The sequence below is a fragment of the Pyrus communis genome, chromosome 10, assembly GCF_041283825.1.
Source record: "Pyrus communis isolate YQ-2024b chromosome 10, ASM4128382v1, whole genome shotgun sequence".
In the NCBI taxonomy this organism is placed as follows: domain Eukaryota; kingdom Viridiplantae; phylum Streptophyta; class Magnoliopsida; order Rosales; family Rosaceae; genus Pyrus; species Pyrus communis.
This window is the reverse complement of record NC_142574.1, coordinates 26,188,974-26,205,197: the sequence shown is the minus strand read 5'-3', so window position 1 is coordinate 26,205,197 and position 16,224 is coordinate 26,188,974. Positions and strand designations below refer to the sequence as shown.

General features: G+C 36.6%; 2 protein-coding genes across 5 annotated transcripts; both read right to left on the bottom strand.

Moving 5' to 3' along the window:
- Positions 1–597: 597 nt before the first annotated feature.
- PTAC14 (plastid transcriptionally active 14) lies at positions 598–5,115 on the bottom strand. 4 transcript variants are annotated; one of them, XM_088678658.1, is made up of 13 exons: positions 4,845–5,115; positions 4,601–4,765; positions 4,131–4,268; positions 3,834–3,959; positions 3,554–3,682; positions 3,218–3,307; positions 2,938–3,088; positions 2,545–2,654; positions 2,125–2,196; positions 1,465–1,570; positions 1,164–1,361; positions 1,014–1,056; positions 598–910 (listed from the first exon to the last, which is right to left on the bottom strand). In XM_088678658.1, the coding sequence occupies exons 1-13, from the start codon at positions 4,899–4,901 to the stop codon at positions 832–834; spliced, it is 1,464 nt and encodes a 487-aa protein (XP_088534784.1). In that variant the 5' UTR covers positions 4,902–5,115; the 3' UTR covers positions 598–831. The 4 variants fall into 4 exon arrangements, with proteins under 4 accessions (XP_088534784.1, XP_068324211.2, XP_068324208.2 ...); XM_068468110.2 differs by having other exon boundaries at positions 1,164–1,364; positions 4,845–5,053; XM_068468107.2 differs by having other exon boundaries at positions 1,164–1,364; positions 4,601–4,771; positions 4,845–5,042.
- A 1,021-nt stretch (positions 5,116–6,136) lies between these two features.
- Positions 6,137–11,055, bottom strand: LOC137728896 (vacuolar-sorting receptor 6). The gene is made up of 13 exons (XM_068467689.2): positions 10,297–11,055; positions 8,792–9,484; positions 8,616–8,704; positions 8,407–8,476; positions 8,137–8,220; positions 7,931–8,007; positions 7,743–7,824; positions 7,556–7,638; positions 7,341–7,404; positions 7,070–7,198; positions 6,838–6,941; positions 6,620–6,737; positions 6,137–6,540 (listed from the first exon to the last, which is right to left on the bottom strand). Exons 1-12 carry the CDS (start codon positions 10,592–10,594, stop codon positions 6,621–6,623), a joined length of 1,890 nt encoding a protein of 629 aa, XP_068323790.2. The 5' UTR covers positions 10,595–11,055; the 3' UTR covers positions 6,137–6,540; position 6,620.
- Between the last annotated feature and the right edge of the window lie 5,169 nt (positions 11,056–16,224).

The window sequence follows — 16,224 nt, the reverse complement described above, 5'->3', positions numbered from 1 at the left end:
GGCCTCGTGCTAGGTAGAGATGTGAATATACATATAAGGCTTACAAGATCCACTCCCTTAGGCGATGTGGGATGTTACATTGACCGACTTAGATTTTTGCCAAAATAGCTTTAGAGCAGTGTGCTTCTATAACTGTGTGACAAATTGCATCAAAACGCCTTTAAGTTCATTTGAAAGTGTTTTTAAAATAATTAAAAACACTTTTGGTGAATAGCACAATCTCTTATAAACTCTTACAAGGTTTCTCCTTTCACCGATATGGGATACGTGAACAACCCAGATTAGGTGACATGGAGGGGCAACATATTCTAATATCATGAAGAAAGTTGAAATTTCACCATAAAATCAATTGACAATACGGGAAATAGTCCAACCTCTTATAATCCCTTGCAAGGTTTCACCGATGTGGGACTCTTTTACCTTCACATCTTCACACTTGTAATTGCCGATTCTTGTCTCGTGACCTTGTAACTAAGCAAAACATTAAAGTGATTTGCTACGTGGTGAAGGCTACCAACCTGAGAGTTTAAGCTCTGTTTAATTTTATTTTACAATGTTGGATTCTTGCCTTGCATATACAGAAACACAAGTAGAAGATGTCGAACTAGGTTTATCATTTAATCGTTAATCCGTAAAGTAATTTTTCTACAAATACATTAGAACTTAATCAGCCACGATTTGGGAAGAAAAGACATACTAAAAATAAATATAAAAATCTTTGCACAAACTCATACATGTTAAACATGAATTAACTTTGCTGTAATCAGCAGAGTTTTGGTACAATTGAATGCCACAAAATTTTCCTAGCCTTCTAAACTCGTAAGCTTTTTATCAGAACAGTATCCGCTCTTGGTATATATCCAGTGCCTGCATGACCTTCTCTACGAACAATTTCCGGTGCAATCTATACCTGCACAGGTCGAGATCAGCAGTTAAATCATCGACAGTGGTTTCAGTTTGCCATAAATTTTGGTTCAAAAAGCTCCGGTATGAATCATGTCGTGATCACATACTTGATTGCAGCTTCAAGCGTCCTGCTAGCATTTGGCATTGAATCTGCAGAGGGGATGATGGGAAGAAACATAAGTTTCCAGTGTCAAATTAAAGTTCATCTTACCTATAGGTTACAAGAAAAAACACATGGCAACTCGGTTTCACCTTACCTAGGATTTTTTGGTCTTGCTTAGAGTTGGTAGGAAACACTGCAAGTATCTGTCGGCATTCTTCCTGTAATTCCTTCACGGATTTTCTTTCCATACTTGGGATCGGAGGCACATCCCCATCAGACCACGTGGGCAATGTTCTTGCTGCTGCTATGATCGCTCCGTCAACAAAAGTATCTCCATCATTAGATAGTCGACCTGCTACATTTTTATACAGATCTTTTAACTACGATGCTGTTAGGTTTGAAGGACTACAAATCTAAACAGAACAAGCCACAGAGAGAATTCAAATGTCTCATACTGTTATGGTAGTACTCTCCGTGAAGTCCGGATATATTGAATACTGACAAGAAGGAATCCAAATGAATACGTGCATTTCCAGAGAACGGAATCACATCCCAAGGATTCTGCAGTTCCAAGCCAGATAAAGAGCACTCAATTTTAGAAAAGTACAAATGACACCATGATGCTTCTAATTACTGAATCTATATATTCAAATATTCATCATACTTAACCTAAACAGAAAAATAATCTGAAGCAAGAGTTTTCGGGTACATTATGCATTACAGTCAAGAAACTTATACGTAAAGTCAGCAGACACAGCTTTTAGTTGTGCCTTTCGGTGTCTAGATTTCATTTGTGCTTCCATATCCATTATATGTGCGGTCATAAATCATGACTCTCGTCTTCATGTCTACAAAAACTGATACTCAAAAACTAATCACGCAAGATTCAGTATTCCAGAGCACCGAGAGTGCCATTACAGTACATAAGTGTTGTACGAATCTAAACTATCAACCTTGAACACAAATTTCGTTCATGGAAAAAAAAAATATTCCTCCGCTTGACCAATAGCTCTATTTTCTATTATGTTACTCCAATTAACTACACTGACAATTCAAATCAGTATATAAAGTATATATATACGCACACTTCTTTTTACTAGGCAAGAGAACATTACCACAGGAGAAGAGAATCCATATCTTTGCATCAACATGTCATTCTGTTGTCCGCTCATGTAATTGACGGTCATCTGTAATACCCGTCCAAATCAGTAGCAGATCATCTTCATATATGTGCCACATTAATATTATGGATAACCAATCGTAGGCTTTTATCATGGCATTAAATTTGTTATTTGATTTTGTGGGTTAACGGTAACTTGAGGGAGGGTGAAATATTGAAATAAAAAACTGAACGAGAAAGAATTTGAATTGGGAAGGATGGCTGAACACAGTGCTAAGGAAGCACAAGTTACTCATGACAACTGTTAGTCAGGTTAACAAAAAATGAAACTCGTCCCTGCATAAGTATCCTTGCAAGCATTTAAATTTGAAAGGAATTTATCAAAGCCAATTGATAAAATAGAAATAGACATTACCTCGTCACCTTTCTTAATCCGTTTTCCAGCATTTATCATCACTTCAAGCATGCGATCCTTAAAACGCCAATGAAAAAAGCAGTTTGGCTCAAACGAATGGTTTAGCATGTCTGCAAATTGTAGCAAATTGATTAGACAGCCACCTAATAACATAAAAGGGAACATAAATTGTAGCAAATTGTACCAAACGAATGGTTTGGCCACTGAACACGGTTGCTTCTTCACCAAATTAACATGTTACTTGAGCAAATTAACAAAGAATATAATATATAATAACAAAGATAAGTTCTTGATTCTCCCCTCACAATTGCAATACTACATCTAGTTTAATATATACTCACGATAGCGAAATTATAATCAAACTTGGAAGATTTGAAGAGAATAGAAACTTACCTGCATAAGGAATTAGCATATTTGCATCTTGAACAAGTGCACCAATTCTCATTTGCATGCCTATGCATCGTGTTTGTGCCATACTCAGAGCCCAAATGAATCTCTCAGAATCACGAGCAAGGCGTTTAATTTTTAGTGGTACACCAGAGTGCTGATTGAGGTTTAGCACACATACAAGCACGTGCATAATGAGTTAAAACTGAGGGTAATCAATTTTTTCTGCAGAATAATGATGACTAGAATGATTGATGATGTACAAGATATACAGGCTGATAATTACCCAATTCTTTTCCCAAAATTCCAGGGCTCGGCGTTGCTGTTCCCTCATAGTCGAAGCAAGATTGGGATCCTGCAGTTCTGAAAGCTCCTCCTATAACATTTATGGAGCAGAAGCAAAGAAAAACAAGATTATTTGGATCTAAATCTCAAGAGGCCAAAAACTGTGGATGCATTCTCGAAAACTCTATCACAGCTATGGATGTGCCTTCAACATCAGGCACACTCAAGGCCTTGGATCCAAATCTTACTTGGATCTAGTCAAAGAAAATAAACGAGAATAAATTACGCAAATGTTTAGAAACAATGAAGAAGAATTATGTTCTGTAAAGTTATCCACCTCACTAGCCAGAAGCAAGTTGGGGCACTCATCAGCGCTGGGTAGAAAATCACCGTACAACTGCCAAAAGTTATCTTCCTTGTCAAATGCGTACAAAAGAAGGCATGCTAACCTCAGATCCCAATCTGTCTGCCACAAAAATGAAGGCAATAGAATGAATGTCATTTCATAATTTGAAGAAAATGCTATTGCCCATTAAACAAATTGAAGAAGTACTAGAATACTTGATAAACTTCTCCAGTAAATTCTCGCTATCTGAAATGAAGTGAAACACACTTACCTCTGGATCTGTTGAGTTAATGATATCAAATATTGGATGACCCACTGGTACTATATCTGGAAAAAACATCCATGGCAGCTTTTGGCTTACGGTTAACATCAGTTCTAGAGGAATTTCCATTATTACCTAAGGAAATTGAGAACAAAAACACATTAATACCAAAAACAAGCCATCGAAACCGAACACTTAATCAACAACTACGGACAGTGAAACCATCATAGACACTGACACTGACACTGACACTAAATACGGTGTTGTGCATCTAACTCGACAGACTGCAATGAATTAATAACTCACTCTAGCCCGGCGAAGTGGTTCCACATCCTTGGAAGCATAAACCCCAAATCCATCTGGCCCTTCCTTAAATTCGATTCCATATGCTCTCATACTTCTAACATACCCTATCTTGTAGAAATCGGGGTCCGCTGGCTCCAACTGCAGGTATTAGAAGATAAAGGCATGATCTTTCTTCTTAGTAACGAATCGAAAACAAGAAAATCAATCCTTATTTAAAGGGCATACGTAGAACAGAACAATATAGCTCCATTTGGATTGAACTACAAACAAAATATGCTGTTCTGATTTCTTATGAACATAAAGCACTTGAACATACACATATTCTTACAATTTAAAACTTCAGAAGATTCAGTTATCAGTAGTTAACCAAATGAAACCTTAAACAATCTGAAAATTGCTGAAGTTTCTAATTTCCATCTCTACACTTTCTTAGCAACCAACAGAAAGTAGTGGGAGAATGCGTAGATTACCTCAGAGGGAGAGTCCTCGTCTTTGGGAGGCTGAAAGAGAGAAAATGGAGGAGCCTCCGTGGCTGCTTTTGCTTTGATGGGTTGAAAGCGAACGCCTTTTTCTGTGTCTTTTGTGGGGAAATAGCTTCTGGGTCTTGGGGAGCATCCATTGTTGGAACCTCTAAACTGCTTCTTCACATATACGTCAAAATTAATAACATAGAAAATTTTGAAAAATAAGAGAGAGAGAGAGAGAGATTGGGACCTGTGGATTGGAGATGAGACAGTGGGAGGGGTGATGGAGAGGAAGAGAAGAGGCCATCGGAGAGAAGAGACGACAGAGATTTAGGATTGAAACTCCAACGACATAGTTGATAGCAGCAACTGGGAAGCGAAGGAGCAGCAGGAACAAGAGTGAAGTAGGAGTCTGGGCAGAACGTTATCCACTTTGACAGTCTCCTCCTCTGTTCTAGTGTTTTTACTTTTAACCGCACAGAGTACGAGAAAAGACATGTTTTGCGCTCTCTTTATCTTTTACCGTACCATCTTTGTTTTTTGTTTTTTTTTGTTTTTTTCTGGTCTGGAATTATTGGTAATTTCTTCCAATTTGGTTCTGAATCCCCTATTCTTTTTTAACATGCCAATTTGCCTCCGGTCGTGAATTTTATCTAATTTTCAGTTGGTTTTTAAAACTTAAATAGGCACAAATAACATTAATTTGACGAAAAAATTGACAAATTGTTGATAAGCGTAAATTGATATGTTTTTATATAAATTAATGAAATTGATATGAAATAATTAAATAATTGGACTCATCTTCAAAAAACCATAGAACTGGACTTAAAAATGGGGGGCGTGGAATGATCATCTCAAATTGGGGGGAGTTGGAATCATAATTAGGAATGATCGGGGTGGTTTTGTGGCAGCAGCAACGATAATGTGCGATCATATTTTTCTCATCTTCAAGCGGAGGTGACGGCAGCCAAATACGATTTAATTTTGGCGATACAAAAGGGACTTCACAACTTCACTATTGAAAGCGATTCTCTTCAGATTATTGTCGCTCTTTGTGAAACTTGTCCTAATCTGTTTGTGATTGGGAATATCATTGAAGACACGAAGACGTTAATAGAAACGGTTGCTGGAGTTTCATATACCCATGTCCATCGTCAAGCCAATGGCATTGCTCATTGTCTAGTGCGTACCACTTTTCTCTCGGGAAACAATTGTAAGTGGGATGAGGTCCCTCTAGATCTCATTACAGATTTATTAGTTGAGGAAATGGCTTCAGAAGAATGAGGGAGGAAGCTGGAATTTTCGAGAAAGTTTTTGAATGTGAGGTGTTTTCATAAAATTGTGGGATGTGTATAAAATAACCCTAGCTATCAAATGATATTTTTGTTTTATATATATGCGTGTGTGTAATTCTTAATTTCATGCTTTATTTGTCAATTAATTTTCATGAATTTGGTATTTACTTTGCACGACAATTGTTAAGCATATGATCCTTATTCATGAATACAAAACAATCCAAAACCTTCACTCACAAGTCACAAGTATACGAAGAGCTGTTGATTTTGTAAATTATATTTAGAAGAAGAAATACACATTACACACACAACTTCTCCTTTACTGTCTTATTTTATTTCCCTCTTATACATGTGTGTCGTTATAATTTCATATATATATTGATCCTTGTTTTTCCTCAAACCAAAATTTACATCTGAGCACTTTTATCTACACACAGAAAAGAGTGGTATGGGAAGAAAATCTCCTGCATACGTACATACAGATATCTCCCAAATTCATCCTATACTATCGTGTACTGTATCCGAACGGGACCTTTTCCTGATTTACCTATGAGCTAGTAAATGGAGTTGAGTATCCGCAGGGAGCGTTTGCATGAAAACAGTCCGGCTCGCGGATGCCCTTGACCGGAATAGGTTGTTTAGCTTGTGTTTCTGCAGGTAGCAGTAACATTTTTAAGGACAAACTGTTAACAAGAAAGAAGACTGCTTATAAAGGCAAATAATTAGTTACCTTATACTGAGCCTCGTCGTAGAGGTTCTGAGTCGGCGGTATGTACTTGACTGGCCTGCTGGCTGTCCAGAGGCATGTATTGCGACATGATAGCCATGATCTCGGAGTCCATGTAAGACTGCAAGTGAAAGCAAAATTTTGTAACAAGTGTAGAGTTCGTAATTTAATAAACAAATTAATCAGTACAGATATGTAGAGCTCGCCAAGGGAGAACATACTCGAAGCCTGTATTTGTAGAAGATGTAACCAGCTAGGCCAACAGCTGACACAGCCGCAAGGACCGTGAAAGTTAAAAACCAGGCAAATCTCGATCCATGTCTCTCTGCATTTAAATGGATGAACAATTGTTAAGACATACGTCTTGCAGGATTGCAAACTTACCCACTATTAACGTTGTGGGGTGCCAATCAACAATTAATTAGTGATTACGATTCAAATTTGATGTCTTACCAATACAAGTATCCTGCTCCTTCATATACAGCTGGCCTCCCTTACATTTGCAGTTGTACCCGCCCCAAGTGTTCTTACAGCTGCAGCCATCACACTGACAAGCACTACGCGCCTTGCATTCATCAATATCTGATGCACAATAAAAAGGAATGGAAGAGGGAATGAAAACATGATTTACGAATATGTCACAGGAAGAAATTAATGACCATCCCCTGAAACAGTAAGAAAATTATTCTTTGATAGTTATTGGTCACACTGGAACTCAAATCACCTTCGCATTTATGACCGTCCCCATGAAAGCCTTGTGGACATTTGCAGCCGGATAACTCAGAGTTCTGTTTGTATACCGAAAGGGAAAAAAATCAATTTTGATGAGAACAAATGTGGAGTTTTGTGGTCTAAGCACTTGAAACAGAAAGAGAACTCTATTCAAAAAATGGAGAGAACTACTAATAAAGTGAAAGATTATGATAAAGATCACTGAACTGAGCATGCCGAGAAATGCAATCCATTTCTGGATTCTGACCAGCAACCTCCATTGTTTATCGCACATCTTGCAGGTCCGAAAGCTGCCAAGAAAAATGTAAATGTTTTAGGAGTAACTCTCTTCCAAAACCACATGTTTTAATAAAGGGGAGAATTTTGCTGCATTTTTAATAAATCAAGGATCTACCATCACAAGATGTATAACCATCGCCTCTATACTGAACACCGTTCACTAGAGGGCACTCGCAAACTCTTCCCCTAAATGTGTCCTGAGAAAAGGTACCAATTAACATGGAGTTAAAATTTGTGACGCACATAGGAACTTTTCATAGGTGGCATCAACCATAAACGTCAAATGTAAAATTTTCTGTATACCTTGCAAGCAGTTATATTAGATTGGCTGTCCTGCCAACAGCCACCATTCCTCTCAAGGCACTCATTTGTCTCAAGTTCTGTTGAAATAACACGGTTGATTGGGAGGGAGAAGGGAGAGGAACACAAAAGGACATCAGTACGTTATTCAATCATCAAGAAACAGATATGAAACGGAATAGACTGGAAAGTGAAAAAAGAAAACTAACCTCCACTCAAACAAATAGGAGGATCAGTCGTCTCCTTAAATCCAGCACATATGGCCTTTAGCACAGCAGTTCTATCTAATTTTCCTTCAGATCAGTTAAATGACAAATTTCAGGATTCTGATTTAGTATAAAAAAATTTAACGAATGAAATGAATGGTTTCTGGCAATAGCTTAAATGAAATCAATCAAGATTAATAGTTATGTCCGTGAGTAACTGGACGAACTGTAACAAAGAAGTGAATACACAACAGCGCGAAAGTTGTGACAAACCTCGAAACTGAGCATTGTTAATAACCAATGTCGGCAAGATGGTAATGTCACCACGAGATCCTCTTCCAACCTAAATATAACAAAAAGAAAAGGAAAAATGAGATAACCCTGTGGCCAAATTAAAAAAGCCAATTGTACAAATCCATTTTTCCTATGCATCTTTGTAAATATTGTGGTTTTGAAATATATGTACAGTAAGCATGTATGACCTGGATTTCTTGTTCGGCTTTGAGTACTGCATTCTCGACATCATCTTCAGGATTACCCATACATTTTTTTATCTTGTCAACAGGCAAATCTGCAGCAATCAGATTAAAGCTATTAAGGCCATAAAACAATCATTTTCCCATACACATTACACAGAAATATCAAAACATGCGATTACCAAGTGATTTCATGACATCCTCGGCGCAATCTTTGCTATACTTCTTTTCTTTCATGGAACATCTGATATGGAAGTCTGTCACATAATCCCACCAAACCCATGACCGGCCACTCTCATTGGCAACTCTATGCACACAAAGCTGCCTCAAGTTCTCATATACCACATCCTTCCCTTGGTACCCCTCTCCTAAATCTCTCTCAGGATCTGGTGCACAATATCTCCCATGGTTTATGCATTGAGACTTGCACTGAGTTGTGAGAACAAATGCCCGAGGACAATACCAAGTTATATAATGTGGAGTGAAGAGCGTGTAACCCCCTCTCTCCAGAATTTGAGCATGACCCTTGAAATTTTTCACAAAAGCCATTTGCTCATCACAACGAGCTCCACACTCGTCGTTGCTGTTTGTCCAGAACTCGTATTCAACTCTTTGATCGGGGTGTGGCACTGACTCTCTCCAGTCTAGTTTCATCACAACATCTTCCTTGTTCTTTAGTGCTTCCTTCAAGCTGTCACCAAAAGCTTTGTCTATCAAAGCTGACGGAATTCCAATCTTCTCTATGTAACCATCTGCATCAGTGCTCTCTTCCGGGGAATCCATTGTTATTAGAGGCTCTTCAATGTTATCTGCCACTAAAACGGCTGAGGCTCCAGCCTGTTGAGCATTCCACACCTTCAAAGCAAAGTAGCAACCTACAAGTGCAATAGCAAAAAGTTCAAACTACAATCCCAATAACATGGTTTTTTTGGTCAACATAAGACTCGGTTAGAATTCAGACTGTCACTTACAGTATACACAAGGTTAAGTTTGACGAGAGATTCTACCATACAACCGGGGTTATATACCCGCTTCTCTCAATCTCTCACATCACGTGATGAGAGAGATAAACCGGGTTACTAGAATTTGCCCCTCTTGGCACAGAGGGACTACTAAATACAAAGAAGCCAATATCTTTTTTACATCTATTGAACAGTTAAGCTAAAGCGCCAACAAGAAATTTAGAGGAAGACTGGTAAGAGACTTTTGATAAGTCGATTCAAATAGAAGGAAAAGTGGAAGAACAGGGGACAAAGCAGAGCAAACACAAGAAAGTATGCTCAAATCCAGTCTCCAAAAAAGCATCCGAATTCCGAAAAAAGAAAAATATGAGTTTTCATAAGCAAAATTGAGACAAATTTAAGTCCAACAAGCAAATTAATCATCACCCCTTTGCTATATCTATTTGCTTTTTTAAAAGAAACTCAAAACACACATCCAGAAATGAAATTTAACTATTAAAGGAAGCCGTTGCCAAAAAAAGACAAATACCAATTTCATTTCTAGGCACACTGATAGAATGATGTAAAGTCACCCACTAAGACATTTTTTTTTTTTTGCTACAAATTGGAAGAGGGGATTCGAACACACCGACTCTATAAAAGCTCTTAATCACTTGAGTTACAAACCGCCTTCGGGTTTTTGGATTTAATAAATGCGTAGAGAAATTATAGATTGATTGATTTACCTCCGCGATCAAGAAGAACAATGGTGGAGCGAGAATTTTTCGACTTGAAAGGCTTGTCACCCTCAAAAGCTTCACACCCGGAAGACCCTTTTTCAGGATAGACAACAGCGCCCACCAAGGAGCCGCCATAGTCCGGCAGCCCAAAGTTGCCGATAGCTCCGTCGTGCTTCGAGCGCAGGCTCATTGGATACAGAACCCTAACGCTTCCCGTCTCCACCACAAACCTTGCATGCACATGGTTCTCAAAAAATGATAATAACACCACGAAAAAAGCTGCGAGCTTTGGGAGAAAAGCCATGCAAGCAGAGATTTTTCTCTTTCCTCTGTTTTTTTTGGGAAAATGAGAAGCGGGTTTTCTGTGTTTTGGGGGTTTGAGAGCTAGAGAAGGTGGAGGTGGAAGAAATGGGGGCGTATCTTTGAATGAACCTCGCAACGGTCTACGGGTAGAGGGAGAGTGGAAGACTAGATAATAAGAAAGGTTTTGGTTGGTTTGGTTCACACATAGAGAGAGAGAGAGAGAGAGAGAGAGAGAGAGAGATTGTTTGTCGTGTAAGAGGAGGGTTCAACTTTCTCTTTCAATCTGTAACGTAAAGGAAACGACTGGTGAGAGGGAAGGAGGGTGGTTGACTGCGTCATTGGAACCACTTCTACGGAACCACTTCTACTGCTAGGAATCTTGGCATGGTAGAGAAAAGACCGGGAAAGAGAAGACATACAAATATTATCATGAATTTGAAGTCGTTAATTACTTAATTCTTTGATTGGACAAAAATGCGTGTTGGTTGATAAATGTTTATTTGAACTTTATTTACTTCATTTTGAAGGTACTTATTAATGTTAAACATAAAAAAACTAACACATCCTCTGATAGTAAAGATTAGAATTTTTTTTTAATGAAATGAAGATAATGAATTAGGTAAGTCGAACTACACATAAGACTTAGACATCAGATTACATTATGGATGAACGATAATTTATTTAATTGGTGCAGGTCGAATTTATATAGGAACTGTAAATCTATGACCTTTCTCTTTTATATAAATATGGACAAATCTGTGATATTATAGACTTTTGTTGAAATTAGAATTTGCATGATTGTATGATGTTATGAGGTCACGTCTTATAATATAGATGAATGATAAATTTATATTTTAAAATATATTTTGAATAAAATATATGTAATAATCGAATTAGTAACATGCGCAGCAGTTAATGCCTCCCCATTTGAAAGGAAGTGAGATTGAAAGATGTGATCAATACTTTATATAATTAGCAAGTTTCACTTATGTAGCTAAAAAAATGCATAACACTTGCATGCACGAGTTCAACCTCTTTTATATAAATATATAATTATCAATGTTATCATTATATATTTAACTATAAATCTTTTGTCCTTTCAAAACTAATCTCCATTTGGAACTTGCATTTACGTGCCTTGAAAACGTCAAGATTCAACAATGAAAGCACACCAAGCTAAGCAATGTATATGAGACAGACTTCCCATTAATTAATTAATTAAACTAGTTTTATATGAGGTAATCAAAGTTACACTTTTTTAGCAATATGAATATTCATATTTAAAGCACAGTGAAGCAAGCAGATTAAATTTTTTATGTGATAGGTGCAACTATATTGGATGATGTTTTGAATTGGAATTGTGATTAGCATTCCAAAATTTTCATTTAACACTCTAAACTTTCTATAATTAGAAAGAAATATCTATTTGTGAGAAATGTAGAATGAGATTTTTGAAGTGCTAATAACAGTTCCTTTTGAATATGTAATCACACTAACACGTTTGTAAAATTACTTTAAACTTTTAGTATCAGCTTAACTAAGTCATATTTAATGCGGGGCAAGTAAAGGCTGAGTAGAAAAATAAATTGACATTTTAAATTGGGAAGTGTTATTGGCGCTCAAAAAATCTCATTCTACATTCTTCACAAGTGTATTTTTCTTTCCTAATATAGAAAGTTTGAAGTGTAGAATGAGATTTTTGAAGTGTTAATAACAATTCACTTCAAATTTGAGATTGATTTACGTATACATTTTGTACTTTTCGCACGCTATCAGCTTATGATTTGCCTAGACTAATGCCTAAAAACAAGTGTACAAAATAAAAATAAAATGTGCAGAAATTATTTCTCTAATTTACTTTAAGCCCTCGATCCAATATAATCTGTTACTCTTCTGTTCTCATTTTGATTATCTTTATTTTTCACAAATTTCTGGATGTGATTTCTCATCTGTATAGAATCATAAAAACCTAAATTTCTAATCATTATTTCTCTCAATTGAAGCAAAAATAATGTGACAACAATTTCTTGTTCTAAATAATCCATTTTCGTAAGTCAAGTTTGCAACCACATTCTCTGCAGAACGGGTCAATTGGACAAGGAGAAGGAAAAAAAAATATAGAGTAAGAGGAAGACTTGACTTAAAAATTGTACATCTCAAGTCTTCTCTATAATGGTCAAGAAAAATGGCTGACTTAAGAAGGCATGTTAGAGTGCTTAAGCGGGCAAAGAAGTTAAAACACATAATAAGCATCTTATTAGACGAGAAGAATAAAAGATCATAAAATTCTATGAGCCTATTGGGGGGAGGTCAGTTCCAACGATTGTGATGTACTCTTATCATAATTGTATGTTTAATCCTTTTCTTCTTTTCTACTTTACGAAGTCTAAGGTTGCATATCTAAGCATAATTAAATTAACTAAGCCACAGAGGTGCCATTCAAATCTCTTTCCACATAGTTTAGATTATGAAAGTTTTAACGAAAAGTTTACGGTACTGTTCACTTTAACGAAAAACTATATTTTTACACTAAAAAGTCAATCAGGTAATATTCACTTTACCCTTTATTTTATCCTTATCATTAAAACTCAAAGTTTTCAAACCATTTTCATTAGTTTTCCTTTAGATTATTTTGTTTCCAACGGTTGAACTTTTTGGGTTTCTTCGGCCTTTCCTTTGCCTTTTTTTCGTTTATTTGAGCAATATTCTAATCTAACACAAGAGGACTATTGCTCGAGTCGAGTAGTCACGAGCATTCACAACGCTACAAGAAGAAAAGAATCTCAACATAAGATCGTCCATAACAACTCCACTCAAACTCAAAAGTTAAAAAATATGACAAGGGCTCTAGATTAAATTTTCAGAAGGTAACTCTCATATATTCTATAAAATAAACCCTAATTACAAGACAACCTTAAAGATACTGTTATCCTAATAAGCTACAATCGGGCATCGATCTTCTCATAGAGTTAAATGTGACGCTTTTTAGCCTTCTTCTCCCACCAGCAGGTTCAGTGCAGCTATTCTTTGATTGATCGCATCCATGTCCATTTCTATTAGAACAAGACAACATCCAGATGGTTAAACTTGAAAATCAACGACAGATAAAATAATTGATCGATGCTGAGTAGCAAGAAAATAATATGCCAATGAAATTGCTATGCATAAGATGATCATAAAATGTGCATTTGTTTGATTCTCTAAGTTCCTAACCATATATTCTGCAGAAAAGGTCAATTGTTGTTGGAACACCCATTGTCCCACATCGGCCAAGAGGGAAGAGATAAAGTACTTTAAATTGAATTACCTCACTCTAACTAACATCGAGGTCTTTTGTGATAAAACTCCACACCTGAGGATTGTGCAGACGGTTAAGTGGAGACAATATCGATGTTGTTTGGAGTGGGCCATCGGCCCGTCGACTTGAAAAATTCTACAATTGTTCCAAGGAGAATAGCACTAAACAAAATGTCAGGATATGGAATAAGAGCAAGACTTGACTTAAAAATTTCTACATCTCAATTAATTCTTCTCAAGAATAGTCAATGGGAATGAAATTACAAGGCAACTTTGAGTGCATAAAGGGCCAAAGAAATTAAAATAAAATCATTAAATATAGCCTACTTACCCACTGCATGCATCTCATTGGACAAAAAGATCGTTGGTCAACTTCATCGATCGATCGTGATGTTCTTTTTTTTATTTCATTTTTTTTTTATTTTTTTTTTATTTTGTTTTGTGTGTGTAGAGATCATGCTGCAACTATAGCAGTCATTTATTCCAGATGCAACAAAACCAAACAGTCCAACAAGGCCTAAAGTTGCCCGTGATCAAGTTGGCTACGCTAAGCGGCTTGGTTCCTCCTTTGCACTTAACCTTTGAATTTCTTCTAAGTAGTTTAGAGAATCTTCAATGCTTGTTCTCAAATGAGTCCCCACCACCGTATTAGCCTATAACTGAGGAATAAGATACTCCAACACATCAGAAATCGAGTTTCTAAGGTATAGAGACTCACCAAATACATGAGGTAAGACCCTAACTTTATAGGGAAGTAACTAGTGGAGCCCAATGGGCGTTTTGATTGGGAAATGAGGCTCACCCAAGTGAAACCTGCTGTGCAGCTACTTTACTTCCTTCACACACACGAGTGCCCAAATACTCGTGAGACAGTTGCTGATGCAGCGGCAGGTGCGAGTCCCGCAGCGCACATCTGCTTAATGGTATAGATGCAATCTGTTTTTTTTTTTTTTTTTTTTTTTTTTTTTTTTTTTTTTTTTTCACTTTCTACCGTTGGAGATCAACGGTTTGAATTAAATTTGAAAGTTACCATTAGAAATTGGGGACATTGTTGCACTCATTTTTGTGAAGAAAAAATTTTAGTGTTTAGTGTTTAGAATTTGAATTTTTTTATTTTTTATTTTTTGTAGAAATGTTCACAGAAAAAATACGAGAACATCAAGTTAATTTTATTTTTGTAAAAATATCGAATAGAATTATATAAACCTCAAATTCAAGATTTATACTATAGAAACTCCATTGAGACAATATACCTTTGGGACATAAAGATTTTATTTAATTTCCTAAATGAGTCTTCAAAGTCAAAGGTCTTTTTTCTGTGTTATTTTTTTTGGGGTTTGAGGTCTTGACTGACTCCAGTTATTTTGGATACAACTAAACCAAACAGTCAACAAGTCCTAAGGCTGTATACATCGGCGTAGATCCGGATCCCCTCCTGACCTTAAAAATTTGAGCTTGCTCAGCAGGCAATCGTGACGGTTGAAATTTAATTTAACGGCTACAATTATTATAACTTTAGTGGACCTCTTGTTTGTAGCTGTTGGATCAAATTTCAACGGTCATGATTGCCTACTCAGCAGGCTTTGTTTTTAAAGGTTAGGAGGGGATCCGGATCCCATTGGTGTAATCAAGTAGCAAAATGCTTCTCTCTTTCCACTCAATTTAGTTCAGAGTAAATTGTAGTAATGATCTCTTAACTTTAATCAAATTAGAGCAATGGTCCCTCAACTAAAAATCAATTATGGTCCCTCAACTCATCAAAACGTGTAGTTATGATCATTTTTGTCAACTTCGTCAGAATTTTGTTAAAATGACTTATGTTGAAAGGACCATTACTACAATTGGGCTAAAGTTGAGGGACCCTTGGTAATGAATTTTTAGTTAAGGAACTATAGCTGCACGTTTTGATGAGTTAAATGACCAATAGTAATGAATTTTTAATTGGGATCATTGCTCCAATTAAGTTAAAATTAAAAGACCATTACTAAAATTTACTCATTTAGTTCAAATTAGATTTGAATATCACTCGAAGAAACAAAAGCAAAGGCCGAGGCAAGGCCGAAGAAACCCAAAAGTCCAAACTGCTAGAACCAAATTTAAACGGAAGTGGTATCTCAAGTGGCTATGAGCATTCACTGGATACACTTCGATTCCCTAGAGTCCAAATATGGCTTGTATTCAAAAACTAAAAACAAGAAGACTACTCTAGTGATTGTATACGGGATTGCATAGCCAAAAGTCGAAGTACAAAAACAAGCAGGGCATGGTCATACCACCTCGGCATCACAAAGTTTACGCACAGCGGGATCAATTACAGCATACCAGTCCGTCAAA

Excerpts from the sequence above, each read along its gene's own strand:
- LOC137728896 (XM_068467689.2), bottom strand. The coding sequence starts at position 10,594 with ATGGCTTTTCTCCCAAAGCTCGCAGCTTTTTTCGTGGTGTTATTATCA. Across the intron at positions 7,639-7,742 it reads TGGTTATACATCTTGTGATG|CTTTCGGACCTGCAAGATGT; the intron begins GTAGATCCTTGA and ends TTTTCTTGGCAG. Across the intron at positions 7,199-7,340 it reads GGACGGTCATAAATGCGAAG|ATATTGATGAATGCAAGGCG; the intron begins GTGATTTGAGTT and ends ATTGTGCATCAG.
- PTAC14 (XM_068468107.2), bottom strand. The coding sequence starts at position 4,901 with ATGGCCTCTTCTCTTCCTCTCCATCACCCCTCCCACTGTCTCATCTCC. Across the intron at positions 3,683-3,833 it reads TTAACTCAACAGATCCAGAG|ACAGATTGGGATCTGAGGTT; the intron begins GTAAGTGTGTTT and ends TTTTTGTGGCAG. Across the intron at positions 2,197-2,544 it reads GGATTAAGAAAGGTGACGAG|ATGACCGTCAATTACATGAG; the intron begins GTAATGTCTATT and ends CGGGTATTACAG.